Source organism: Salarias fasciatus, chromosome 19, assembly GCF_902148845.1.
Source record: "Salarias fasciatus chromosome 19, fSalaFa1.1, whole genome shotgun sequence".
In the NCBI taxonomy this organism is placed as follows: Eukaryota; Metazoa; Chordata; class Actinopteri; order Blenniiformes; family Blenniidae; genus Salarias; species Salarias fasciatus.
In genome coordinates this window covers 6,235,773-6,262,775 of record NC_043763.1, presented here as the reverse complement: position 1 = coordinate 6,262,775, position 27,003 = coordinate 6,235,773, and the positions used below count along the sequence as shown (strand labels likewise).

At 41.6% G+C, this 27,003-nt stretch overlaps 1 protein-coding gene across 1 annotated transcript; it reads left to right on the top strand.

Moving 5' to 3' along the window:
* Positions 1-282: 282 nt before the first annotated feature.
* Positions 283-27,003, top strand: plcb2 (phospholipase C, beta 2). Its single transcript, XM_030117546.1, has 32 exons — positions 283-470; positions 1,194-1,271; positions 1,830-1,898; positions 3,657-3,797; positions 4,286-4,365; positions 4,477-4,530; positions 4,621-4,696; positions 4,914-5,014; positions 5,816-5,976; positions 6,055-6,201; positions 6,300-6,457; positions 7,457-7,539; positions 7,936-8,020; positions 9,797-10,010; positions 10,111-10,196; positions 10,301-10,397; positions 10,520-10,604; positions 10,746-10,870; positions 11,140-11,291; positions 11,892-12,056; positions 13,187-13,286; positions 13,413-13,517; positions 13,706-13,770; positions 13,934-14,021; positions 15,654-16,112; positions 16,968-17,151; positions 17,646-17,787; positions 19,493-19,557; positions 20,073-20,132; positions 20,273-20,330; positions 22,465-22,548; positions 26,071-27,003. Exons 1-32 carry the CDS (start codon positions 387-389, stop codon positions 26,239-26,241), a joined length of 3,822 nt encoding a protein of 1,273 aa, XP_029973406.1. The 5' UTR covers positions 283-386; the 3' UTR covers positions 26,242-27,003.

The window sequence follows — 27,003 nt, the reverse complement described above, 5'->3', positions numbered from 1 at the left end:
ATTTTGTCATCACAGCTTTATGTCGAGGAACTTTTATTTTGCAAGCATTTGAGAACTTTTTCACAGGATGATGAGACTCTGCAATGTATTTGAATTTATGTTTCCTCACCAGATTAATGTAATGAACATCTTATTTCTCATCCACCTCTTCACCTTCGTTGTGCTGCAGGCTCTGTTTGTATTCTTTTTAACCACATTTGCATTGTAAATTCTCTTGGGTGCGTCCGGACCACAGTCAGCGAGCTCAGCTTCAGTTTGGTGCTCCTTCTGGATAAAGAGAAGACAGATAAGTCAGTTAATGGTGATGATCATGGTGGATTTTCACTTATTGAATACATTTGAGCGATAGGATCGAACAGGGACAAAAGTCTCTGTGGAAAGGCAAAATGAATAAGAAAAGATACTTTCTGGAGCCTCCAGAGGTCAAAGACTATCTGGTGAAAGGAGAAAGATTCACAAGGTGGTCGGAGGTGAGTCAAATATTCCTGAAATGAAACAATCACAGCTGCAGATTCACCCTTTATCGTGCAAGTGACCTTTAACCTTAACCTGTCAGATCAAACGCAGTCAGACAATTCATACTGAGTTTGAAGCTTTGAGATGTGTAGCTTGTATAAAATGTGTAGAGTTTGTGAAATAATGACAAAACAGGACAGACTTCTTGAATCGCTCTCTTTTTACGTTACGTTACGTTTTTACGTTTCATCGTTGTCTATTATGTACGAAGTTATGTTCTAAACATGACCAACACACCCATAAGCCATGTCAGGGTAATTTTCTTTCCAATATATGGACTTGTTATTATGAGAGACGTGGTCTCGCTCTTTAAAAATTACTTATCTATTTAATTTTTTTTATTGTACAAGAGTATTATTTGGGATACATTGGAATACGATTTGATGTAAAAACCTTTTAAGCTATAAACTCAGACACATTTGATATACTGATATCTATGGAATGGCGTGTAACAGTGTTTACTTTAAACCAACATATTCAACTTGTAATATCTTCAGTTTTGAAGTTGCCAAGGAGTGAAAAAGTTCCTGAAATCAATGAGTAAATCAAATGAAGGTTATGCAAATCATATGAGTAGATCTCTGATGTTTTCCTCTTATTAAAACAAATCCTATTGTTTGGGATTTGCTTTATTCACCCAGACGGTTTAAATCAATTTGTTTTTGGTCTCTCTCAAGGATTCAACAAAAACAGCTCCTGTCACGATGAAGATGGATCCAAAAGGTTTCTATGTCTACTGGATAAACCAGAGCAAGGTAATCGATGCTAAGAGTCTGGAAAACAAAAAGAATAAAGAGGAGAGTTAAGGAGCAGAGCTGGCACCCCGTTCAGTCAAAGTCACTTCTGTCATATCAAACCATAAATCAAACCGAGGTCGTCTTGTGCCACGTTCACATCCGCTCCGATCGTAATGTGGATGTGATTAAGCAAAGCAGCAGGACGGCTCAGAGATTCATTGACCGCCTTCCGGTCCCTGAAACAGCTTGTGGAGATTATCGATCGGTGCCGATGTGGTTCTCGCCATCTGAGTGCACCGTGCAGCTGAGGCACCGAGAGGAGTCCCTGCGTGTTTGTGTGTCTCTCACTGTTCTTCAGATGTGTGCCTCATGTGTCTCGGTTGGCATGCTCTTATAGATGCACATTGAAAATGAAATAAGACTCACCACAGCTTCCTGTTTGAAAAATTCTCCAAAGAAAATCCCATAGTTTTTGCACTTTTGCCAAAGGATGACTTGAATCTCAATCCATATTTGGACTGGCGCCTTCATGTTGAAATCAGTGTTTGGAGACGATTCTCTGCCTCTTGTTTCTAGGAGACAACATTCCTGGATGTTGCTACCATCAGAGATACCAGAACAGGAAAATATGCAAAACTTCCAAAAGTGAGTACCGCCGTGTTGTTTAATGTATAAAGACCGACGCTGTCAGCTCATTCGTCTAAATGGGTGTGCTTTCTCGTGTGAGAATCTCTGCAAACATGCAAATATGCTGTTAAGCCCTTAGTTTGCCCATTAATATTAGAGCCGCATTTGCATTGCAAAAATCTCAGAGTGGCCGAACGCGCCCGAGCTGCTCCCTGCCTGCAGAAACACACAGATGCACGGATACACAAACAAACATAAACATGCGCTGAACCACAGACTGAGTCATGATCTGAGATTTCTGTGTGTGAGAGCTGTGTGTGTGTGTGTGAGAGAGAGACTTCAAAGCTGGCAGTTGTAGTTTCAGCTCTTTTTCTTTTTTTTTTCTTTTCAATCCTCGCCGGCCTCCACAGAGAGTTGCAGTATGCAGCCGTGGTCGTTCCCTCACGGAAGGGAAATGTGAAATTTGTTCCCCTCAGAGAGAACTGAGAGATCTGCTGCACCATCTCAGCTGGGGCGTGTTAGGAACCGCATCTTCCTGTTGGGCCCCCGAGGAGGTTTTTCGGGAAAGAGGCTGCTTTGTTAACATGAGATATTATGCAATGCAGAACAGTAAAACACACGCGCACACACACGTGCGCGTGCTCATGATATTTGCCTGTGTTTAAGCTGTCCTTTCCAAAGAGAAAACGAGCGCTAGAGTCGAGCTTCATGCTCCGATCTGAAGCAGGGGTGTCCAAAATGCGGCATGGGGGCCGAATACGACCCCCAAAGGATCAAATCCTGCCTGCAGGCTGAATTTATCAACTGCAACCATGTTTATTTCTGGAATCTTTAACAGTAGATTGACGCACTACCTGTAGTGACACAGCTCTAAAAGCTGCATATTGAGGACGACTTCATGAGGGAAGAAGAGGTGTCAAACATAAGGCCTGTGGGCCAAAACTGGCCCACAAGAGGCTCCATTTCGGCCCGCGAAACCGCCAAAAAAATTGGAAAGATTCCACAGAAGACATCAACTTTTTGACGCAAATAAGATGCATTAAATCCACATGAAAGAACATACAGCATCTGCTCCCAAACTGCAGGGGGCGATGTGTCACAAACTTCATCTGTACTGAACGAGAGTAGAAGTGACTCTTCTACTCCTCAGTACTGTCTTAACAAAGAATGAGCAAGTTGAACTGCAAACTCAGCTCAAGGCGACATGAATTCACTCTTCTGTCACCACAGGGACTTTTCCGTGATTAAACGTTAACGACGAGGAGTTAAGAAAATACAGGACTGCATTAAATTTGAAATTCAACTTCTTTTTTTTTTTTTTTATTGCAACATTCTTGAACAAGTCAAAAACTGTGTTGAGGAAAATGAAATATTTAAAAAAAAGCATGTAGGAATAACTTGCTGTGTCTGATTTATAAATAAAACATAGACGACAAACATCTGGCTGAACAGTCTCAAACTTTAAATTCAGCTGCTTCCTTTTCTTATTCTGGGAGTTTTTCCAGCATGTCAACAACAATAACATGGTTAAGTTAAGTTTTCCATTTTCTACTCGAGAAGCGCTGTGTGAGGATGAGGGGCAGCGGCTTCTCATGTTTGAGTCCATGCTAGAATAAGGTGCATTGTTGAGGAGTTTGCGTGTGTGCGTTGGTTTAGGTTTTCCTCCACAGTCCAAACATGTGTTTCATGAGAGGATGTACGTCTGGATGGATGAAGACGGCTGAAAAGTCGCTTCTGCACGTATCTATACTTTCAAACACTTTATAACTTTCACAGGTCAAAAAGGTCCGCAACGTTTTCAACATGGACTTCCCGGACAGCAACCACCTGGCCAAAGCCTTCACCATCGTCTCGGGTCCAGACATGGTGAACCTGACCTACCACAACTTCTTTGCCTCCAAGGAGAAGGTGACACAGGTAACGCACCGAGCGGACAAGCTTCTTTTCCCTTCACAGGTCCCTTCTGATTGCTCAGATTTCTCCACAGGCCATTAGCCATTTTTATGAAGAGCTTTATGGTTCCTTTTCACTTCCTTTTAGTCGTCATAAGACTTTATGGCTCCGACAGTTGGATTTAACTACCTGTAATGAAATCTCACTTGTTCTTTGTTCCAATAGAGGAACAGTCATTCACACTTTCATGTGTTAACCAGTCATGGAAGTAATGGATTACAAATACTCAAATGCTTGTATTCTTCCAGGGATGCTCTTATGCTTGAATATGATCTGATCCCAATTCTGGTGCTGTGTTAAAGACGTAAATAAAAACTGAATGCAATTATTTGCAATTAGAAAAGGCGGATGAACAGTAGCTGTACAAGTCTTTCCGTCTCTCATTTAAAGCCCCTCAAGTGGTGAATCTGTGTGTTTATGCTTTTTAATATTTTCCATTGCATGCACTTTAGAACTGGGCTAATGACATCCTAGCAATAGCCTACAACGCTGCAAGAAACAACGCATGCAGACAAGTCTTCCTGGACAAAATGTAAGTAAACCGTGACACAGAAGCGTCCGCAGCACCATGTCAGTCTCATCATGCGCCGCACTGCTACGTGTCCCGGATTCTGATGGAAACTCTGTCCGCATTTGATCTCAGATACGTCCGCCTGTCACTCCAGACCAACAAGGACGGCAAGATCCCCGTGAAAAAGTGGGCTGCAGTTCAGTGTTACTTTGCACAGAAGATTTCCACATTTCCTCCTCAGTGTGTCAGAGAGGTTTTTCTTTTTTTTAATTCCAGCATCTACAAGATGTTCCCTGCGGATAAGAAGAGGGTGGAAAGTGCCTTAGCAGCGGCACATCTCCCCAAAGGAAAGGTCATAAACCAAACCCTCCGTCTGCTGGAAATGATTTCAGATTTTCAGTTTAATCCCACCATCTCCCCCTTTAATGCCTTAGTTTTTTTTTTTTTTATCATAGAGTTAAACTTAATATTAATCCATATTTAATCCTGCTACTTCAACAGTGTGTAGAATAGTTGTTTTATTTGTCATTTCCATCGATAAGGCTCTGACATGTGTTCACTTTCTACAGTACGACAGCATCAAGGCCGACGTGTTCACCGAGGCTGCCTTCAAATTATTCCTGACAAACCTGTGTCCTCGACCGGAGATCTTGGAGATCTTCACATCTTAGTGAGTCAACCTCTGCGCTTCATCTGGACCCGAGAGGAATTTTCATTTAGTACAAGTGATCTGTGTTTTTTTATAACTCTACTCATACGTCATCGTTTTCTACAATTATTGATACAAACCCGGCTAAAGGTCTGTAGGTGAATGAAGACTCACAAAGTCAATATTAAGACTGTTGTTACACTGAAACGAGTTATTTTTTGTTTATTATTAAAATTTCAAAAGCATTTATTCCAAATATGACCACATCTTTATCCAGTCGTTAGAATGCTTTGCATATTCAACACATTTTTCAATAGGATCATGAGAATGTCTTTTCCTAGCTTTACTTTATACATGATTTTTTTAAAGCAATCGCCCCAAAATAAATAAATAAATAAATAAATAAAAGTGAAAACAAAATATTTCATTCAAACATTCAATTTTTGAACCAGATTTATTGTTGGATTATTAAAATATTATGAATTAAAAGTATTTAGCTAATATGAGAAGCGTTTTGCTTGAAATTTTCTATGGATCAGCGGTGCCAAACATAAGGCATCGTGAACAGGGCCACAATGTGGTTCAGTCTCACTCTCACACACTTTGAAAACCGCTGGCATACTGTGATATGCGACAGAACAAAGCCAGAGGCCCCCAGAGTAAACTCAATTATGCCGGCCTCATGCATGGCCGGTCTGGGGATCCAGCTCATGCATTAGCTTCCTGGCACTGGGCTCAGGTGGCGTTTAGTGGGCCGTGATGGGCATGAGCAGCGTCGTGTGCATGGCTGATGTGATTTTCATGCCTCGCTGTGCCCTCCAGCTCCAACAAACCCACCATGACAAAGGAGAATTTCACCAAGTTCCTCAACGAGAAGCAGCGAGACTCCCGCCTCAACGAGGAGCTGTTCCCCCGCCTGCGGCAGGACCAGATCAAGGCTCTGATGGAGAAGTACGAACCCTGCTCCAACAACTCCAACAGAGGTGAGACTGGCTCCATGATTGATTGACTTTGTGTTTGTGCTTCAGTGTTTTGATGCGTCTTCCGTTTTGCTCTGGCAGGCGTGATTTCTCCAGAAGGCCTTTTGTTCTACCTGATGGGTCCCGAGACGACAATCGTCATGCAGGACACGCTGGCAAAATGCCAGGACATGACTCAGCCGATCCCCCACTACTTCGTCAAGTCCTCACACAACACGTACCTCACAGGTCTTTACCTTCACTCCAACCACTTCCTGCCAAACAGTTTCAGCGTGAACCCTTGATTATCTTGAAGCTGAGACTTGTTTTTCCGGCTCTTTCCGCAGCTGGTCAGTTCTCCGGCGTGTCCTCCCCAGAGATGTACCGTCAGTGTCTGCTGTCGGGCTGCAGGTGTCTGGAGCTGGACTGCTGGAAGGGCAAACCTCCAGATGAAGAGCCCATCATCACGCACGGCTTCACGATGACCACCGAGATCCTCTTCAAGGTGGCTCGCCCCGACCTGACTGAGCTGCGATCAACAGCGGAGAAAATTCACCGAGGAGGATGCAAAATTCCTCCAAACATTTGCAGGGCCTTGCAAATGCATTCATATTTTTACTTAGTTAATGTCATGCAAATGTTGAGAGAGCATGCAAACCCCAGGCAAACTTTGACCCAAATATTCTAAAAGAAGACGTCGTCATAGCCTTCTGTATATTATACCTCCTTACATTACAAATATAACTAAAATAAAATTGAATTTGTGTCATTCAGATGAGCTTGTTCTAGCGAACACTTGCTGAAATCCAGAATACAAATCAGAAAGGTCAGGTTCCCGACCAGCAGTCAGCTGGCGTTCAGCTGGACCAAACCATAAAGGAGATTTATGCTCTCATAATCAGATTACACCTGCGGCCCGCTAAGTGCCTCTCCATAAATTTCCAACATGGTTTCAATATGACCTCTTCAGAAATAAACACACCGGAGGCCGTTCACACTGTGCGTCCAAATACATTCTGGTGATGGTGAGAACCTCGCAGACTCACTTGTTACCACTTATTCATGCTGAAGTGCACATTCGAAACACCAAGCAAAAGGGTGTGAGGGATTCACAGTAACACACACACACACACACACACACACACAGAGGCGAGGAGCAGGCAGCCCCGTTATCCTCTCACTCTCAACACTTCCATTTAAGGGCAGCTTGAGCTTGGCAGTCCCGGAGGCCCGGACACAACACCTCAGTTCAGTTTACTGTCAGCCTCGATGTGTGATTGTTTTGAGCTGACTTCAGGGCCTTTCCATGAGCGCCACGCAGCACGTCATGATGCCTCTCTTCAACTATCCAGAAAATTTTTTTGCGTTTTCACTCCTTTTGTCTTTGCTGACTCATCTTTTGTGTTCTCCTGCTCCTCTTGCCAGTTCAGCCTTTTCAATCCAAACAATAGTGGAGTTAAGAGCATAATAACCTCAGAGTGTCTCTTCTTGTGCCCTGTGACAGGATGTGATAGAGGCTATTGCCGAGAGCGCCTTCAAGACTTCACAATATCCCATCATCCTTTCATTTGAGAACCACGTCGACTCGTAAGGACGAAGCTTTTCACACAAAGTCGTCACATTAATGAGAACGAATTTAGATACAGGAGCATCCCTACAGATTTCAATATTATTTCAACACAGCAGAGTTCTCAATTATTTCTGAACTCATAATATGGTTTGAAACATTTCTACAAATGAGAAAATGGGAAAAACATCTGATCGAATGTAATAATTAGGGATACAGAACAATTGATTCTCAAGTTATGATTAAAATTTGTAACATCTATGTGAGTTTCACATTTTGAAGTTGTTTCACTGTATTTTCTTTTTATATGATTTCTTTCTCACTGATAGAATATTGATAAGCTGCACAGGAGGTGTGAATGAAGTATTTTATCCAGCAGGAACAGAGGATCATTTCTCGGCATTGATTTATTTCAGGGTGAAACAACAAGAGAAGATGGCCAACTACTGCAAAACCATATTTGGTGATGCCCTGCTAACAGAACCTCTGGAAAAATACCCTGTGAGTGCACTGTTCAAACACAGACCACCGTCACAATGATAACAAATACATCCAGGGATCTCCAAAAATCATCCACGCCTGATGAGTTTGCTCTAATTCTGCATTTCCATCCTGTGATGCATGTTGAATTTTACCATCCTATCAAACAACCCCGAAGGATGAAGGATGGCAAAGTTCAAGCTTTACATTCCCGTTCTTATCTCTGTTAAACAAGACTCTCTTACGCAACTGATTTGTGTGACTTCCCCTCAGCTCTGAGGTGGAGATGAGGCTTCAGTGGACGTTAGAGCTCCAGAGGGAGACGAGCAGAGTGTTTCGCTGCCTCAGATAAGATCAGCTCCAGGCGTCAGATTTCACCACTGATAAAGTTATGAGACTTTTTTGACTTAGGTCCTGCTCCTCGGAGATCAATACAGTATCTTTTTTTTGTTTTGTTTTTTAAAGAGCGTGCACCCTTTCTTTGATTGCAGTTGCATTACATTTGATTTATAAAATATATAGAAGTCTTTATTGTCATTGTAACAAGCACAATAAAATTTAAAAAGTGTCATCTGATCAGCTCATAAGGGATAAAAAGCACTAATAGCGCTATAAAATCCACTAAAGGTACTAAACCCGTCACTCACAGCCAAGCCTTTGAACTGATACCTTAAAAAGCTATTGAAAATTAGATGTATCTTTATGTATTGAAATCACTGCTATATTGTCTAAAACCGCTTCAGAGACGGAACTGACATGCAGGACTCAGAATCCATAGTATTTTAATAAAAGTCTTTTACTTTGCTCAAAGTATAAAGAAAACATTATTCTTTGTCTTCATTTCCTGTGCTTTTCTGTCTGCAAAGTTTTTGTCAGTGACTAAAATCTTACATAACAAGCACTAAACCAGGAGTCTGTAACCTTTAAACTCAAAACAGTGCATTTCCGTGACACACCCTTCCGCTAAGTACAACCTCTGATACCTCTGATAAGAAGACAATATAACGTTTTATATGTACCACTGGTATTCATCTCAGTTTTTTTCCTTCACGGGGTCAAACATAGAGGTGAATTATTATCACTGGCAGTGAAGGCACATTTGCTCACACTGTAGTCATTGCTATGTGTGTTTTGAAGAAATTGTTCATAATTTTACTCTCCTATTATTTGTTACTGTGAGGACTTCTTCTCAAAAACCCTGCGTTGAAAGGAATCTTGCAGGAGATGAAGTTGGATGTGATCCCTATTTTTAGAGACAAATATTGAAACGTTCTTTTATTCAAGTGTCACTTTAGAGTACAGAATATGAGTCCCAGTGAAACAATGTCAGCTGTGCCAAAAATGTAGCAGAGAGAAAAAAAAAAAGACATAAGAGCAGCCTTTTGTTTGTGTTCAATGTAGTTTTGTGAAAGCTGCAGGGATCCACTACAAAGAGACTGAAGAGCGTTGAGCTGAAATAATAGGATTAAATAAAACATATAGTAAATATAACATAGCGTACTCAGCTCTGTCTCTGTTAGCGAGCAACTCAAAATGTGTGCTTCATCAAAAGCTGTGCCTGCAAACAAAGATCTAACCGCCCGAACGCTTCTGAACATGTGGACTGTTCAGTGAATCATTCTCAGTTTTAGGCCGAGCTCAATCCCTCGAGAGCGCTGACTGATGCACCTGCTGATACAGGCAGATGCAGGAAAACATGAAGATCTGGAGCTGCTGGCAACTGCTATCCAGAAAGTGAAATGTACCGAGGTGCCGCGCTCTCTTCACGTGTTGTTGTCTTGTGTTTCTGACGTCCAGCTGAAGCCCGGTCAGCAGATCCCCAGCCCCTCTGAGCTCATGGGGAAGATCCTCATCAAAAACAAGAAGGGCAGCCACGAGAAGCCGGCTCAGGTCAAGAAGCCCACCGCAGCAGCTGCTGATCAGCCCACCACCGCGTCCGCAGCCAGCCAGGACCCAAACACTCCTCCCCAGGAGGAAACAGCCCCGGCGGCCGGCAGCCAGGAGGGCCAGGGTGAACACCGATAAATCCTCCAGCAAATGGAGGTTACAGTCCGAAACGGACACATTTGTCTTACTCCCAGCATCACTGACATTGACTTTATGCGTTTCAGCGGAGGGAGACGCAGCTGCCGACGACCACGAAGAGCAGGAGGAGACGGACGAGCAGGACGAGGAGAAAATGAAGACCTCGGACGAGGTGAATGATGACGACGATCACGATGACGGTTTTATGGTTCCACATAATCTGTTTCCAGCCTGGAGACTCTGAGCATCGCTCAACTTCCCATCAATCCCCCGCAGGGCACAGCTGGACAAGAAGTGACGGCGTACGAGGCCATGTCATCCATAGTCAACTACATCCAGCCCAACAAATTCATCTCTTTTGAAAACGCTAAAAGTATGTCTGCAATACTACGAGCTGAATCCAAGCTCAGACGAAACAGATTTCACGTGGTACCGACCAGTCCTGGTCCATTTGTCAAAGTCATTGTGAGTTATGCAATTCTTCTGCTCTGACAGAGAAAAACAAGAGTTATGTCATCTCATCTTTTGTGGAGACCAAAGGGGAGGCGATGATTGCCAAGACTGCTGTCGAATTTGTTGAGTATCCTCTACTAAAAAACGTTCCCGGACTGAACGCTCTGCGATTTGACAAAAAAAAAAAAAAAGAAAAACCCACGAGAAGCCCAGAGCAGAATACAAATGCAGGGATGTGAATTTGTGCTTCCTAAACCACGTCTGTCAGATACAATAAGCGGCAGATGAGCAGGATTTACCCCAAAGGAACGAGAATGGACTCATCCAACTACAGCCCTCAACCCTTTTGGAACGTCGGCTGCCAGATGGTGGCGCTCAACTACCAAACCATGGGTGAAAACCACTGCACAACACACACACACACACACACACACACCAAAAACCCTCCACACAGACATGATCTGCCTCTGCCCGTATGCCTGAGCTGTGCTGTGCTCCATGTTTAAAGCTGAGGTTCTGTGTTTCACCACAGCAGGTCAGTGTTGCGCCTCTCTGCGCCGCACAGGCCTCTGCTGAGCTTCGCCTCCTCAAAAGCGTTCACTGCTCTTCCCGGAGCCGCAGAGAGATGGCATGTATGTGCTGTTTGTGCCTCTGATTTCCAGACTTCCCCATGCAGCTGAACATGGCTCAGTTTGAATTCAACGGCAGGACGGGCTACCTCCTCAAGCACGACGTGATGCGGCGCAGCGACAAGAAGTTCGACCCTTTCTGTGACAGGATCGACACGGTGGTGGCGAGCACCCTGACCATCAAGGCAGGTCCAGGGCCTCCCGGTGGCAGCATGGAAACCAATCCAAGACAAAAAACTAAGCATAAAAATCCCAAAAATGATCAAATTCAAAGTCTTAGGCATAAAAGCTACATCATTAATGACAGTGGTTCTCAACCCATGGCTTTGTCACCCTATAGAGATAGCATCAGAGATCAGGGTAGATTTGCACATCAAAGAAAACCATAAAAAAGATTTTTTTTTTTCTAGACTGTCTTTGTAAAGTTTTGGCCAACTGAAGGTCAAACAGGGGGGCTGCAACCTAAAAAGGAGGGGAGGCTGCATTGCATGGCAAAAAGGTTGAGCTCCACTGATTTATAGTCGAGGTTGGTTTTGCATCTGTAAAATTGAGAGTGTGTGTCTGTGTGTGTGTGTGTGTGTGTGTGTGTGTTGTCCTTGCACACTCTGTAATAATGTGAGCCTTCCCGCTGTGACTGAAACATGGTTCCCGGTATTCAGCGCACCGCTTGAGTGAAAACCTGAACTCTATTTATATCCGCTGTTTTGACAGCGTGGATAAACACAACCGCACACATCGATACCGGTAATCAGCTCGCGGGACGTGTGTCCTCTCTCCCCCATTAGATCTACTCGGGACAGTTTCTCTCGGAGAAAAGCGTGAAAACCGGGGTGGAGGTGGAGGTGATCGGGTTGCCAGGAGACCCCAAGAAGAAATATCGCACCAAGTGGTCCACCACACCTAATGCCATCAATCCGGTGTGGAACGAGGAGCCCTTTGTGTTTGAAAAGGTGAAAATGTCTAATAGTCACAATCCCTTTAGGGGTTTTGAGCTGAAAACTTTGATCTTCCCGTTTCCAGTTCATGCACTAGATTCATCTTAAAAATGTTGAAAATCATGACATACAGCATCTAATCTTTGCACCATGCAAACCACTGTGATATTCTTAAACAGACAACCATTTTCGGCCTGCAAGAGGCTCCAGCCGGCCCACCAAACCACCAAAACATATATATTTTTTAAACAAATTTGTTAAGTTTAGTGGACACAACACAATGCTGAGACCTGAGCGGAGATAACAGGAGCGATGCCTGGTTGCTATCAAACTAGCATCACAGCCCTGCTGCCATGGTGAGGTTGCAAAAACAAGCATACTGAAACAGCTTTGGAAGTACGCTGAGGACATTTCACTGTATTTTACATCAGAAAGCATCATTAAAAATAGCTTAATACTGAGATTGTAGTCATTTTCTCAATTAAGTCTTTGGAAGTCAAATCAACCATGCAGTCTAATTATGTGTTAAAAATTCCAGGTTTGATGGATGCAGCTGTTTCAAGCAGTCTCGACTGGTATTTGTAAGATCAATAGGTCCAGTCTGGGTCTTTTTTAAAAAACACATGTGCAGCTTAAAGTGTAAACTCTTTACTTTTCTTTGGACTAAAGACATAAGAAATAAAGGAGAGTCTTTCTGTCCAGAACTGAATATGTCGAGTAGAGTAAAGTATTACTTTATTAATCCTAAGCTGGGAAATTCTGGAAAGACATGTCTTTATCAGTCTGGGTAGTTCAGTGAATTCAGACAGAGGTCAAAGACTTAAGTGAAGATTATAGTCAGAATTTATTATCATTAGAGTCCATGTGTGCTTTAAAAAGTCCATGTCAGTTAAGAGTCAAGGTCTAAAGGCTTGTCTGTGTTTCAGAGAGTCCAGGTCTGTTTTAATGTGGAAAAAAACTTAACTGAAGTTTTCATGTTGCTTTTTTCCCTCAAGAGCAGGTTAAAGGCCTCGGCTATTCAATGTCATCAAAAATAGCATCACTGGGACACAATTTTTTGCTCCCTCATGTTCTCAAAATGTCAGCCTGACATCAAATTAAACCTCAAATCTTACGGTGTGCTTTGCTTTCGCCATCGTGGTCAGATCCTGCTCCCAGAAATGGCTTCTCTCAGAATTGTCGTCCATGAAGAGAACGGTAAATTTCTGGGACACAGAATCATCCCCCTTCACGCCATTCAATCAGGTGAACTGAATTCAATCTAATCTTACATAATTCACTCAAGGCCATGAAATGTTCTAACTTGTTTGCATAATTTACCAATGTTTTTTTGTTGTTGTTGTGTATTTCTATCTTTCTGATGCCCTGCAGGCTTCCATCACATCTGCCTGCGCAGTGAGAGCAACATGCCTCTCACTCTGCCCGCGCTCTTTGTGTACATCGAGGTCAAGGACTACATCCCTGCTGCTTTTGCAGGTGCTTGTCTTCCTCTCTTTGTGTTTGTCGAAAATGACACTGAGTCCATGTTGCTGGAGAGACAGTCAGGGACGTGACTGGTACAGTGTGTTTGCATGCGGCGTGGTAAAGTCTCATCATGAGAACATTTCCTCTTCGGTTTGAGAATGAACGATCCAGATCTCACATGTTTTCTGATTCGTTCCCAGATTTCACGGACGCTTTATTTAATCCAACAAAGGGCACCGAGAAGACCACAAAGACACCCAAAGAGGTACGAATAAAAGCAGGCGGCGCCGTCGTCGCCAACTAAAACTGGCACATCAGCCGTGTCCCCATATTTCCTATGAAACTATCACAGCACTCGCTGAGTTCCTGGAAGCAGGCCGGCGTTGTTAGAATGTGATGTTCCTGTCCTTTTCTTTTAACCCTCGCAGTCATCCGCTGACTACGTCTCCCCCTATGAGTTGCCTCTGGTGGTCCCGCCCCCCACCGACACCAAAGAAACTGAAGCTCCTGCTGCAGGTAATAAAGCTTTAGCAGAGGACATAGTTTGTTTGTTTTGTTTTTTTTTTTCCCCCAATGATCTCAGATGCTCTGGGTCAAACCAACCTGCTCTCCTGTTTTCGCATCTATCAGAAATGTTTTTGTTGTGATTCTTTGCAGTGGAAAAACAGATGTATTAGGGTTTAGTCAAGGTGGTCGTGGGGTTTCTCGTCCATCCAGTTAGGCAATTCAATGCCTCTCCAAAAAGGAAACTTGTTCATCTTGCTGACCTGTGAAGGTCTTCTCATTCGTAACGGCACGATTTCAGGTGCACCAGTGATTAACTGTTATGTCAAAACTACATCGTGTTCTTTTTAGTCAAGGAGCATCGGCGTGGCGTAACCAAACACAGCATGCTACCAGTGTGTTTAAAAATTCAGATTTGAGCCACTGAATTATTCTTGCACAGATCTAGGTGGGCAGTGAAGCCTGCAGGTATTCTCAGCATTATATATTCCTCTCACCCCGTGGATTTATGCTCAGCTAAATGCTGGACTTTCTACTATATGATTTAAAAGAATTCAGAAACCCTTATAGTTTCATGCAAATGATGGAAAGTGTTAATTCAGGGTCATTATCCAGAAAAAAAACAACCTGTCTTGATATATAGTTGTGTTTTTTTGTTTTTCTTTCTTTAACCTGATAATGGTGTTAGTCTCATCCCTTTTACTGATGCAAGTTTTAAAAGAAGATACTTCTTTTGTTTATGACCTTTATTTTCTATTTTTGCGACTGGTCTAAATGAGTGTAATCCATATCCAAATGAAAAGCTGGTGTTAAAAATATCCACATTTTAAGTCAGGTTGAAATGTCCTTTTTTGAGACTTTCTTACAAGATGAATAATTGGGGTAATCACATTCAAGGCAATCAGTGAAACACAAAATATGTTGTGTCTGCATCGTTGATGGATCAGATGACCCATTTTAGCTGCATGTAGTGAATAACAGTCACAGAAAAACAGAATAAATGACGAACTAGCTGTGCTGCATCTTGTAACAGGTCGTGCGTGTGTGTAGTCTTTTCCTATTGGCCACCTGATAGATGACTTATTTTAATATAATGGTGCTCATAAAATGTAAAATATAATGTTACAAATCCTGAACATGCATGCAAGTAAACCCTATCCGAGTAATCAAACATTTAAAGGCAGTGAAGATGTATCCCATTTTAGAAGTTGCATCGAACAGTTTTTATTTTTCCTGAATGTGCAGTTTGGTGTTGCAATGCCATTTTTATCCATTAGGGGAAAGTAGTGAGTACCTGTGTCACCTGATTTATGTTCACTTCAGCTCTTTCATAGTTTTGTTTTTTGGTTAATAATCACCAAATGCTTCAACTTCTGTTGTGCTGCTGTATTTTTCTAGACAGACTGAGACTTGCTGGATAGTTCAGCATGAATATTTACATCACAACACATAGACATCAATGGAATCACATCAATAGCCAACAAAAGAGGAGAAAAAATATCCTTCAGCGACAGAAATATTTTCAAAGTGTTTTGAAACAGAGCTATGTAAAGCACAGAAATCAAATAGTGAGAGAGAAAATGTTTTCATACAGCAGGCCAATTTCACTTCATGATATTCTGGTTGTCTCTCTGCCTCCCCCAGAAAAGAGCGCATCCGAGCCTACACCACCCACTGATGCTGCTGACCAGCCATCAGAGGCTCCAGCAGAGGCAAACAAAGAAGAAGAAGCCAAAGAAGAGTCAGAAAAAGAGTCCGACGCTCCAGAACCTGCAGAAGAGCCTCCTCAAACTCCTGAAACTGCTCCTGCTGAAGATGCAGAGAGTTCTCCACCTGAAGCTCCTGCAGAGGAGGCTCCTGCCCCCGAAGAGCCCCCTCCCGAACCAGAACCAAAGGAACCAGAACCAGAAGAACCGGAACCCAAAGAAGAGCCGTGTGACGATGGTGCAAACACCGAGGCCAAAACAGAGGAGTCAACAGAAGTTACTGAACCTGCCGAAGTTTCTGAACCTGCGCCCGCAGCTGAGGAGGCCAGTCCTGATGTGCCAGCGGTTGTGCCTGTGCCATGTCCAGAGGATGCATCGCCCAAGCCTGCAGGAACAGGTTAACACAAAAATGTCACATGAAAAAGTCTGAATGTTTTCAAAAAGTACCACCTTGGGAACTGTTTTCAACTAGCAGTTTTTTCAGTGGCTCTGAGCACTGTTGTTGTGCAGTGAGATGGATACAAAAAAGTGATAAAGAAGGCTGCAAATGTGTCTCTTTACAGTTGAAAGAGCAGAAAATGAAATGTGTTGCCAAGGAGTCGAATATGTTGTTAGAGGAATTTATCTAACTTCAATATGGGAGGTGATCAGTCACAAAGCTGAATATGAAGCACAACAAACTGTATTCTGATAAAATCGACAAATAAAAGTCATGGGTGAAACACCTCTCGAACAGCAGCTTCTCTGCTGAACGCTGAACTGAACCACATTTCTTTTCAAACAATCATAAACAATGCAAATCTTTCTAAATGACTTTGCATGCTGCATATTTGCATAAACTCTTCGCAGTATTTTGCACCATCTGGAACACACACAAGGTAAATGTTTTAAATGTATAGTGTGTGTTATGATGCACATCTGTGGATGGAAGATTGGCTTTGTTGTGTGTGTGTACAATATCATGCGCCAATCTTGAGTAGATCAAGCTCATAATGTAACATTTATTTAAGTTTTTTTTTTTTTCTGTAAAAATCAAAGAAATAGCCTGAAAGTGACATCAATTGAAAAATAAATCTAATTCCTGAATTAGACTATGCCATCCCTACGCAGCAAAAATCAATAGACCTTTTGCAAAGGTGTCTGACAAGAAAAATATAGGAGAAATCAAAGATGTTTTTCTGTGGACTGGGTTTATTCTGAGTTCATATTCAGCACAGTCTCTTGAAACTCACCACGTGTGTTTTTGCTGCAGAGCCTTCGACTGTGACTACCGAAGAACTGACACAGCACAAGAACTATCTGAAGGTCATCAAGCGCCAGGAGAGAGAGATGAAAGAGACTGAAAAGAAGTATCAGAAAAAGGGAGAGGATTTGATTCAGAAATATTCTGACTCTTTCAAGGCCATCAAGAAGAAGCTCTCGCTGAAGAAAAAAGAGTAAAGAGGACTTTTTTACCCCCTTCCCTTTGTTGTTTTGATGCCTGAAATAGGTAGGATGTTTGACAAAGGAGGTTTGGATAGTGTTTGCAGAAGAAATTCTATTTGGTGCGTAAAGACCCATCTGCCCGATTGTTTATGTTGAATTATTCACCAAAGACTGTTCTGCCTCTTGCAAAGTAGCACTGAATTTTGCAGGAAATTATTACTGATCCACTAATGAAGTTGCTGTTTGTGTTTTGGTTGGTGTCATTAACAACATTATATTTAGAAGCATAAATAATATTCCGCAGCTAATGTGTTTCTCCAGCTGACGCGGAATATTAGCGGATGAAGAAAACAGCCTAAATGAATATGGGCTGCACAGGACAAATAAACATATTGTACTAATATAAACCAGTGGAGAGGTAGTAGCGGTGTTATTGGCAAACAAAGCTGTTTTCTGTTTTTGTGTGTGTGCCATGCTTTCATGTGTCATTTGATGTGTCCACCAGGGGAGAAGGCAACGCCTCGGACTCCAGCGTGAAGGCAGAGCGAGTGCAGGAGCAGAAAGACAAAATGCACGCGGAGCTTCAAGCGCTGTGGATGGAGCAGTGTGACCAGATGAAGAAGAAAAAAGAGCAGTTCGCCACAGAGGTTGGAAAAACGTCCCTCTGTCTGTGTGCTCCTTCGCCTTGTCCTTGTGTCACTCTGACCTCCAGTTTCCACAAATGGTGCATGAGCACCTTGCAAAGCAGGGGTCACCAATCCATTGTGAATGAATGAATGAATGAATGAATGAATGAATGTCCCTCCTGTAAAATGCACTTGCATGAAGTTGTGCTGCAAAGCATTTGAACAGCTCTACAGATATAGATTAATGCTTCACTCTCTACATGCAGCTATCAGCTGTTGTCATATTAAAACTGACTTTCTAATATATGCTGAGCATCAAATTGCACACAGACTGTGTAAAACACATTTAGATCAGTGTTGTCATACTTAAGTCATACCTTAAATAACTAAAACTTTAAATATCTGCCTATCTTTTAACACAAAGTATTGATATATCTTCAAGAAGTTCACTTTTAATAAAGTATCTTTTTACAGCACACGACAAACTTCAAATTCGAATAAAAGAAGTGCATTTTCAGTATTCAGTCATTTCACCATTTATACATTTGCATTACAATTATAGATAACGGTGGGATTTTATGAGACTATTTACATCTTCAAAAGCATTGAAACTCAAAACTATAGCTCCAGTTCATGTTATGATCAGCATAAGTCCCAAATTCTAGAAATTATCCTTGATGTTTTACATTTTTTGTAATAATCCCTTAATTTATGAATACACATTCATCACGATCATTGAGAGTAGCACTGTTTTACTTACATTTTATAAAACTCTCCCTCAATCAAAATGGTCCGTATTTGTTTCCAGGGGACAACATTTTATGACGGACTTTGATTCCGTCAGGAAATATTGTCCTCCCGAAACAAAGATGGTTCTCCAACCACTTAACACTTTCACTGAGACTTGTGGCCTTTTGATGGTCGCGTTGTTAACTTGTTGCTCTTCTTTTGTGACTTTTGCGTTATGGCGTTTGCTGTCGTGTTGTGGCTTTTTGCTGTTTCGTTGTACCATTTGCTCCTGCGTTATGCCGTTGGCCCTTCTGGCCCACCGTATGCATGAACATTTCTAAAGCATCTGAAAGTTGAGGTAGAGATGTTTCTAAAGCATCGTTTCTGCAAACTATCTTAAGTATTTGGTTACATTGTAAATAAAAATTATGTAATATATAGTTACCAAGATGGATGAATAAATTCTTGACCTTCATATCACATAAAGAAAGAAGGCACATGTTTTCCAAATAATGAAAAAAAAAAAAAGTAAAAAAAAAAAGTGCTAAAAGATTACTGTTTCAGAAATATATTTTTCTCTGTTAAAAGAATAAATTAAGTGGTTATAAAACTGTTGTGGCTTGAATATTAAGTCAAATTGTGACACAATTTTTGAAAGCCAAAGTGTGAGACTACACTGTTTTTTAGTCTGAGTAAAACTGCATACTTGGAAAAAATGGTCAAAAAGTACAGGATGCCTATCAAATTCCAATGATATGAGCTCTCCTATTTTTGTAATCTTATGTCTGAAAAGTGCTGCTGTAACTAATCTAACCATCCCCCATTCCCTCAACTGCCTCTGTGCTCACTTTTTGGAGATCAAATGGTTCAGAGTGGGAGTCGCTGCCATTGTGTCACGCCACATTGAAGTGACTTGTGGAAATTGTTATTTAAAGCTTCTCAAGTCTCGTCATTAGCTTGACTGTGATTGTGCCATTTCCTTATTCTGTTGTGACAGAGACTGGCCAAACTGTTGGAGATGGCCAACGAGAGACACACCAGTGAACTGAAGGCCCTGGATAGGTGTGAACACACATGCAACACATTCGGGCCATGATGCGCACACAACAGAGGCAGAAGGCTTTGCAGAGTCTGTGCAGTCTGTGCTTTGAGGCTGTGGTGTGACTGTCTTTCTGTATGTATCATTTGAGGTGAAGCATTTGACATTTCGCAAAGAAAATACCTCAAATACTGAATGAATCACCTCAGCGGGCGGGTTCTCCAGTGTCCTTGGCTGGCTGGTGTGTGTGTGTGTGTGTGTGTGTGTGTGTGTGTGTCTGTGTGTGTGATCTCACTTCCTCTGCTGGCACATAGCTTTCTCAGGACACACTTTATGCACCATGTGCTTAAACATTAGGGAAGGTATAAGTCAGCAACGATCATCTACCTATCCGCACTGTAACGGCACATTTAAAGCTTCCCTCTCATTGTAAAGGTAAAGTCACATCCCACATGCATGCACACGTGTATGTACACACAGCTACTGATTAAAAGCAATTTTTTTAAGTCCACTTTCCCATCTTTGCCTTTATACACAGTGATGCGAAGGACAACAAGAAGAAAACACTGTCAAAATGTGCATCCACAGAAAAATCCAAGTAAGTTTCAAGCTTTTTTTGGTGCTTCTTTTCAATTTCAGATCAAGTAACAGCTTGTTCTCCCTCTATCACTTGACACTGCACATTACACAATTAAGATCATGCTAATTGTGCTAATTGTGAAAAATGATCTTGTTTAGGCTGAAAAAGGCAGCCAGCATGGAGGTGCTGGATGAGACCAGCCAGTCTGATGGAGCTGTAAGTACAAAATTGTTGTTTTTTTTTTTTTTTGGGAGATCTTTTGTTGAAAAGCTCGTTATTGTTAATGTTTAGAATATATCATTCTGTGCTCTTGGCTTCATTACCAAAACAACCAACAACCCCAACTCATGACCAGGCAGGCAAGCTACATCATTTTCAGCGTTTCTGCCATTTCCATGTAAATTTATATTATTTTTAACATTTCATCAAAGTTTTTGAATTTTTTGTATTAACTATAAATGATAAGAACCATAAAAGCACAGACAGAAGGTTTGTTTATTTCTATACATCTCAACTGCACTTTTCCTTAGAAATACATCCCAATAGCATGTGTGTTGTCTGAAAATGTTGTGATCTTTGCTACATGTCCTGATGTTGTTTCCAACTTCCCTGACTTACTTGGACTTCTTCATCAAGCTGTGATAACATCAGTATAAGTGTCTATTAAAAATCTTCTCAATATACTGCACTTCATATGAGGCTCACAGCAGAGGAAGGCTCGGTTCCAGGTTGGCATTTTGTAGGATTTATTTTTTATTTTTTCATTTCTGGAACAGAAACAGCAGCGTTCCAGTTTCTGTGCACTTGACATCAAGTTGTTGGCCAGCAAACGAATGCAGTTCTGGCAGTAGATAACCCGACAAATCCTGAGAGAATGCCAACTGTTGCATGTTCTTGCTCTAAAATAAACATGGATGGCAACCAACAGCTTGCACTGTTTATACTGTGAGCAGTATATTGTACACTCAGGAAGAAAGACAGAGGGAAGGATACAAATAAACTGGAAGGGGAGGCTTGTGGTCAAATCATTAGACGTGGGAACCAGTTGGTTTTGAAGCTTGAATCCCATCGTGTTATTCTGGAATAAAAGAAATGAAGACTTTTCTCAAAACGACCTTCCCCAGTCAGTCAGCTCGGTCAGAGTGATTAGTATTTCTGGATCAAATAAGCATAGTTGCCACAATGATCCACGGTCCAACATGTTTCAGACATCCTGATTGTGATGAGTCTCTCATTATGAGTCTTTCTGATGACACACTCATTAGATTCAGCAGCCTTGGAGCGAGGAGGCCTTGAAAACGTGTTGGACAGAGTCCCTTCATGAATAGGGTGTAACTACTCTTCAGCTCCGAGGAATTAAGATGTAATTGTGAAAGAGGGCTCTCATGTATGTGACCACATTGTCCACGTGCATCTGGCAGTATCAGAACCGGCTCGCTCAGCTCTGTTGTACACATTTTGCATCTGAAAGTGTAACTATGGTGACAACGTCTTACAAAGATCTGGAAAAAAAAAAAAATGACTGCAGCATCTTTCTTTCACACATGTTCACATAAAGCACACCCACGTAGCGCTCACAGGTACACACACAAACACACACACACTGATAAACTGCAAGCATGCCCACAGCAACGTGGAGATGCCCACCCTCTTAACAAAAGACCCCCGCATATGAGCACACACAAACACACTCGTTTACCCTGTGAGGAAAGAGCAGCAGGCCCTGACCATAGGCCAGGCTTGTCCATTACTCAGAAGCCGTTAGCGGAGAGCGGGCTAATCCATGTGCGGCAGATGACTCAGAGCTCTGCTGCTGCTCCTCTCTTGGCTCATCCAGATTCAGACCTGTTGTCTTTGGGTTAAAGATGTGCCCATTTCGCTCTGCGCTCGTCCAGCCGATTCAATCTAAAGGGCAGAAATCCCCCCCCTGATCTCGCCACATGTTGGAGTCGCGTTGCCATCCCGTGTTGACACTTAATCAGCATTTGCCGGTAATTACTGCGACTATTTATAACACAATCAGCTGTTTAATCAGAAAGGTCCAGTATTGAACATCGCAGTGCATTAGGGGCTGTGTAAACCAACTGGACGAGTACAGCCTCTGACTTAACTGCATCGATCCACCATCTCAGTTTGCATCCCATGGGTGTACACAAACACAGACACACACACACACACACACACACACACACACTTGCAGGGAGAAACTTGAGCAGATGAACTGCCTATAGACACAAACAGTCTGGATGCTTCAACATACACACACACAAACACACACACTCACAGAAAACCACAAATCAATCGTGTTTTTCAAGCGTGACATGTTTTCTTCTCTGTTATATTGTTCCAGTCTTCAGATTACAACCCACAGCAAGAAGCCCTGGTGAAGAAACAGGCTGCAACACTGGAGGAAATCAAAGCTCTGACTAATCAGGTACAAAAATGACTGTTTTTTAATGATGTTTTACTGAGTTGTTTTTTTCCATCAGAAAGCCATGACATTTAGAAACTAGACCTGAAATTCAAAGCCCAATTTTCCGAACTTATTTGTGTTTTCAATTGAGTTTGAACATTTGCAAAGATCAGGCTGAAGACACACAAAGTGACTGCATTCCTAATAGTTAGTAAGCTGATTTTTATTGAACACAGTTCATGCATAAAATACCACTCAAAGTGAAAAAGAGATTTATTCAGTCTTTTCAGTCAGATAGGTAGAGATGTGCTTATCAACTGGATTCATAGATTGTTTATGCACCAGGCATATCATCTGATTTATTCACAGGATCAGTCCCATAATGCTTTGCACTGAGGTATTACCCATATAGGGCATGTGTACAGAATCCATTCCATATCCAAAATTTTGAGTTCATCTAATCAAGTTGTGTTTATTTTTTTCTAAATCGAAACACCAATGAAACATTGTCCTTGTTTAGACTTTCGATCAGCAGGAGAGTTTCATGTTTCAGGGCAGCATTGTCACTTCCATTGATCAGTTGTGCTTTATCATTGATGTTTTTCTCACAGCACCGTGCCTGAAGTGTCACATGTGGACATTTGTCACGTGGACATGTGGCAGACAGATGCAGCAGAACAGTTTGAGCTCGTCTAAGGAAAGATGATCAAAACACCTGGAAATATTTAAATATTTAGCAAGCCATAATTTATAGTCTACAATTATCACAAGTTATTTCACTTGTGGTTTTGTATTTTTTATTTTTTTTTACTTTACTTATGTTTAATTAGATTTTATTAGTTTTACCTCCACTCATTACTATTTGTCAGGATTTCAAATTAAACATGAAAAAATGGAAAAAGTCATGCTGGGAAAGGGCATTTTCCACTCACTTTGAAAACCAGCACAGCAGATAATCCTGTCAGCGAAGCGTTGCGCCAGTCTTGTAGCGAGAAAACAGAAGTGTGGATCAGTTTCCTCCCAGTCAGACACAAGAAGCAGCTCAGTGGAAGAAAGGCTGTTTTTGAAGGTTGTCAAAACATAATCTTAAACTTGAATTTACAGCGTAATATCAGTCGGCCTTTGAGTACTGAACCAGATTTCCCAGCTGATCTCGTCCTCGTTATAGCTCTGCCTCATTATCATTTGCTATCCTAATTAATAAAATTGTCAAAATGAATGATGTTAGACAGGCAGATGGTTAGTTTGTTAAATGTGCTGATATAATTTGATTAGCAGTATACAGCTGTGTATCATCTGCATAACTGTGATGCACCTGCGATCCTACGAGCTGACTGATGCTGTGACAATCCAAGATGACTTCTTACTTTGGTTGCTGTCACATTGCTCTCAAGTTTCGAATTTTGACTTAAATTTATTCCGAATGTAGATTTCTTTGAGTCTTTGATATAAGAACTTTTACAGGCAGTCATATGGGAAAAAGATGACAGTGTTGGCTTCATGCCAAAAGATATATTATAACTGAATGCATGACTATTTTTAAAATAAAAGAATTTAATTCACGCATAGACAATGAACAAGTTAATAATGGTTATTGACGGGTAATTTGTCTTACTTCATTAGTGAGTCTCTGCAGTTGGTAAACCTGATATGAGTCTCACAGGAGAATAAAACTGCTCTGTCAGTAAGCTTCGACGTCTGAGAAGAAAATCAGTGAATTTGTTCTTCAGATCTGGCTGTGATGATTTCAGCCCATGATTAGCTGTCTTTGTTTTCTTCATCGCAACAGTTTCTCAGTTTCTCTCCACTCTCTGACAACATTCTCAATCCACTTCAAAACTCATTCTGCTGCTCTGGTTTGGTTTTCTGCTGCTTGTTTGATCATTTTTGCTTTGGTTTAGAAGTAATTAAGGTTTTTCTGTGGTACTGTAGCAGCATTCTGCTGTCATACACTGACATCTAGTGGTTAGAGATGGTACTCATCGGTATATTTTGATATGCAAATCACAATCATCCCAAAAAATTGTAGATTAGTTTAAAAAAAAACCAACTGATTACTTATTTATCATATACACATATTTTTCTTCAGTTAATTTTTTATCTGAGCCCTCTGACCTTAACATCTCTGCTTCTGCTTCGACCACAAATCACAATGTTCATAGTTACATTGCAAACTCTTTTCTGCAAATAAGACATCCTGCATGCTGCTCCTAGAAATTCAACATTGGAGTTCTTCAAACGTAGTCTCAGTTAGTCAAATGCATTGTCAAGCGTGGCCATCTGCCCATTGGGTGAGTGTGTGTAATGCTGCAGCGTGACACATCCAGTGATTGAGAAAGTCCACACCAAGCTCCCACCACCGCTGTAAATGATGTCAGTGTTTCTCATGACAATGATTGGCTTCGACTCGGCGCAGCGCTGGCAGCTGATGCTGAGCAAAAAGGTGTGGGAAAGTTTAGACGTTGACGTGTGAATGCCAGATGGACGGCGTGTTTTTATGTCTCACCAGTAGTATTGGCTTACAAATATCGCTCTTGATATTGTGAGAAGCGGTGGGAGGAATAAAGCCAGGCATAAAAAAAAAAACAAAACAAAACAAAGGGACAAATGAGGATAAGTGATGAGGACCGTTCTTTCATTTCTTTTGTGTGTGGAAATACCAGTGAAATGGCAACAACTGAATGAGTGAATGGATGCTGTTCAATACGAAGAGATGTGAAGAAAATCTCATGAAATCTGAAGTAGTGCTAGATGGTTCAGGACGGTGTGTCAGGGGTCAAAACAGGCTGGACAGAGGTTCCAATCTGAACCACAGGATAATGATAATAGAACAGAAAATCTTGTTCAGAAGATGATGAATTGAATTTTCCGATAAATGTAACTGTTTCTAATTTATCTCCTGGTTATCGCAGTGGACACAACACATTACTGAGACCCGACCCTATAGATCAGAGATGTAGAGGAAAAAGGCGGGCTACCTTACTGTTAAATAGAACAACATGGTGAAGGTCATTTTCTAAAAACATTCTTGCTAAATGCTGAAAAATGCTGAAAAATGGAGGACATCTGAATGCATGATACACCAGGAGGCAAAATGTTGAAATTGCACATATTTTCCTTATAAAAGATTATTTCTTTAATGATAATTGCCTAAATGCAAGCTCTGTGTTGATAATTTAATGACCAAAACAAATGTAACTAATAAAAGTTTTCTAAATATCTGCATTTAAATGTTTTTCAATATGTTGCTCTATTTACTGATGGTGTCACTTCATTTTCAGGTAAATCACCTTATATGACATTTAGTGCTCCTGAAAATAACACCTGATCACTTTTATTTAAAAATCAATCCATGTCACCGGGTTCAAGCCGGCCTCCTCCCGCCCAGGACTTAGCAGTGATCTTTATTCTCTCTTGTGCCAATAGAAAAATCCATTCGCTAAAGATTATGATAAGCACCCGCTGAAAAGAAAAGCAACCGTGAAAAGGTCACGGCGTCCCTTCAGTAAGCTTCTCAGTGACCTCTGGCCCCTGTGTCGGCAGCTCAATCAGGAGGCGCTGAAGGAGAACGAGCAGAAACTGAGGTCCCTGCCGGCAGAAGTGAAGAAGGCCGTGAACGTCTGCGTGGGGTCGCACTTCCCCGAGTTCGTCGACGAGGCCGGAGACAAGAAGGTTGGAGAGGTGGGCGTGTACGGAGATGTTTTTCTGGGTTGAATGTGTGGTTTGATCACTGAACTATGTCTGTTTTCTTTAGTTTTATGAGTATTTTTAACATGTTATGCAACCTTTAAAATAGTAAAAGGTTATTTAATTTGTAAGGATCACTCTCGTCCCATATTAGACGTGCTATTTAGAGAAAGATTACTCATTATAGGTTGATATTGAGGTTTTCATGAATGTCCTTTAGTCCAGACTTAGATGATTTTTTCCAAGCGCCTCTTTTTATTTTTGATGTTGTTCTTTATTTTTGTTTCCATTCACTGCTGAAAAATACCCCCAGAAATGAGGCCACTCGGTGACAAATACCTTCCAGATGAAGGCCTTCATTTGCTACTCCCAGCCTCCTTTCTGCTCTCCTAATAAGTTCAAAAATAGGAACAAATGTAGCAAGAAAACCGCAGCGACACAAAAAAAAATGGGTTATCAGCGTCTGCAGGCTGAATGAGACAATGACTCCATTTGTCACACTCGAGTACAGCTTGATTCTGCGCGTGTGATAGTCTTGCGAGGCCGCAGCGAAACGTTGGCCGTCACGCTGTGATGTAACTCCAGAGAGAGAGATGCAGATCTTTAGAAGCACACAGTCATAGACAACATGCTGCGGAGACACAGCGATGCCAACGTTACTCATATATTATGGAAATAGGCTTGATGATTGTTTTACAATGAGGCCAGCTCTATATCCGGTTGTCTTTGAAGTCAGGATTGTTATTTTCCTCTGAATATCTACTATTAATAAACTGGCAATTACATCCA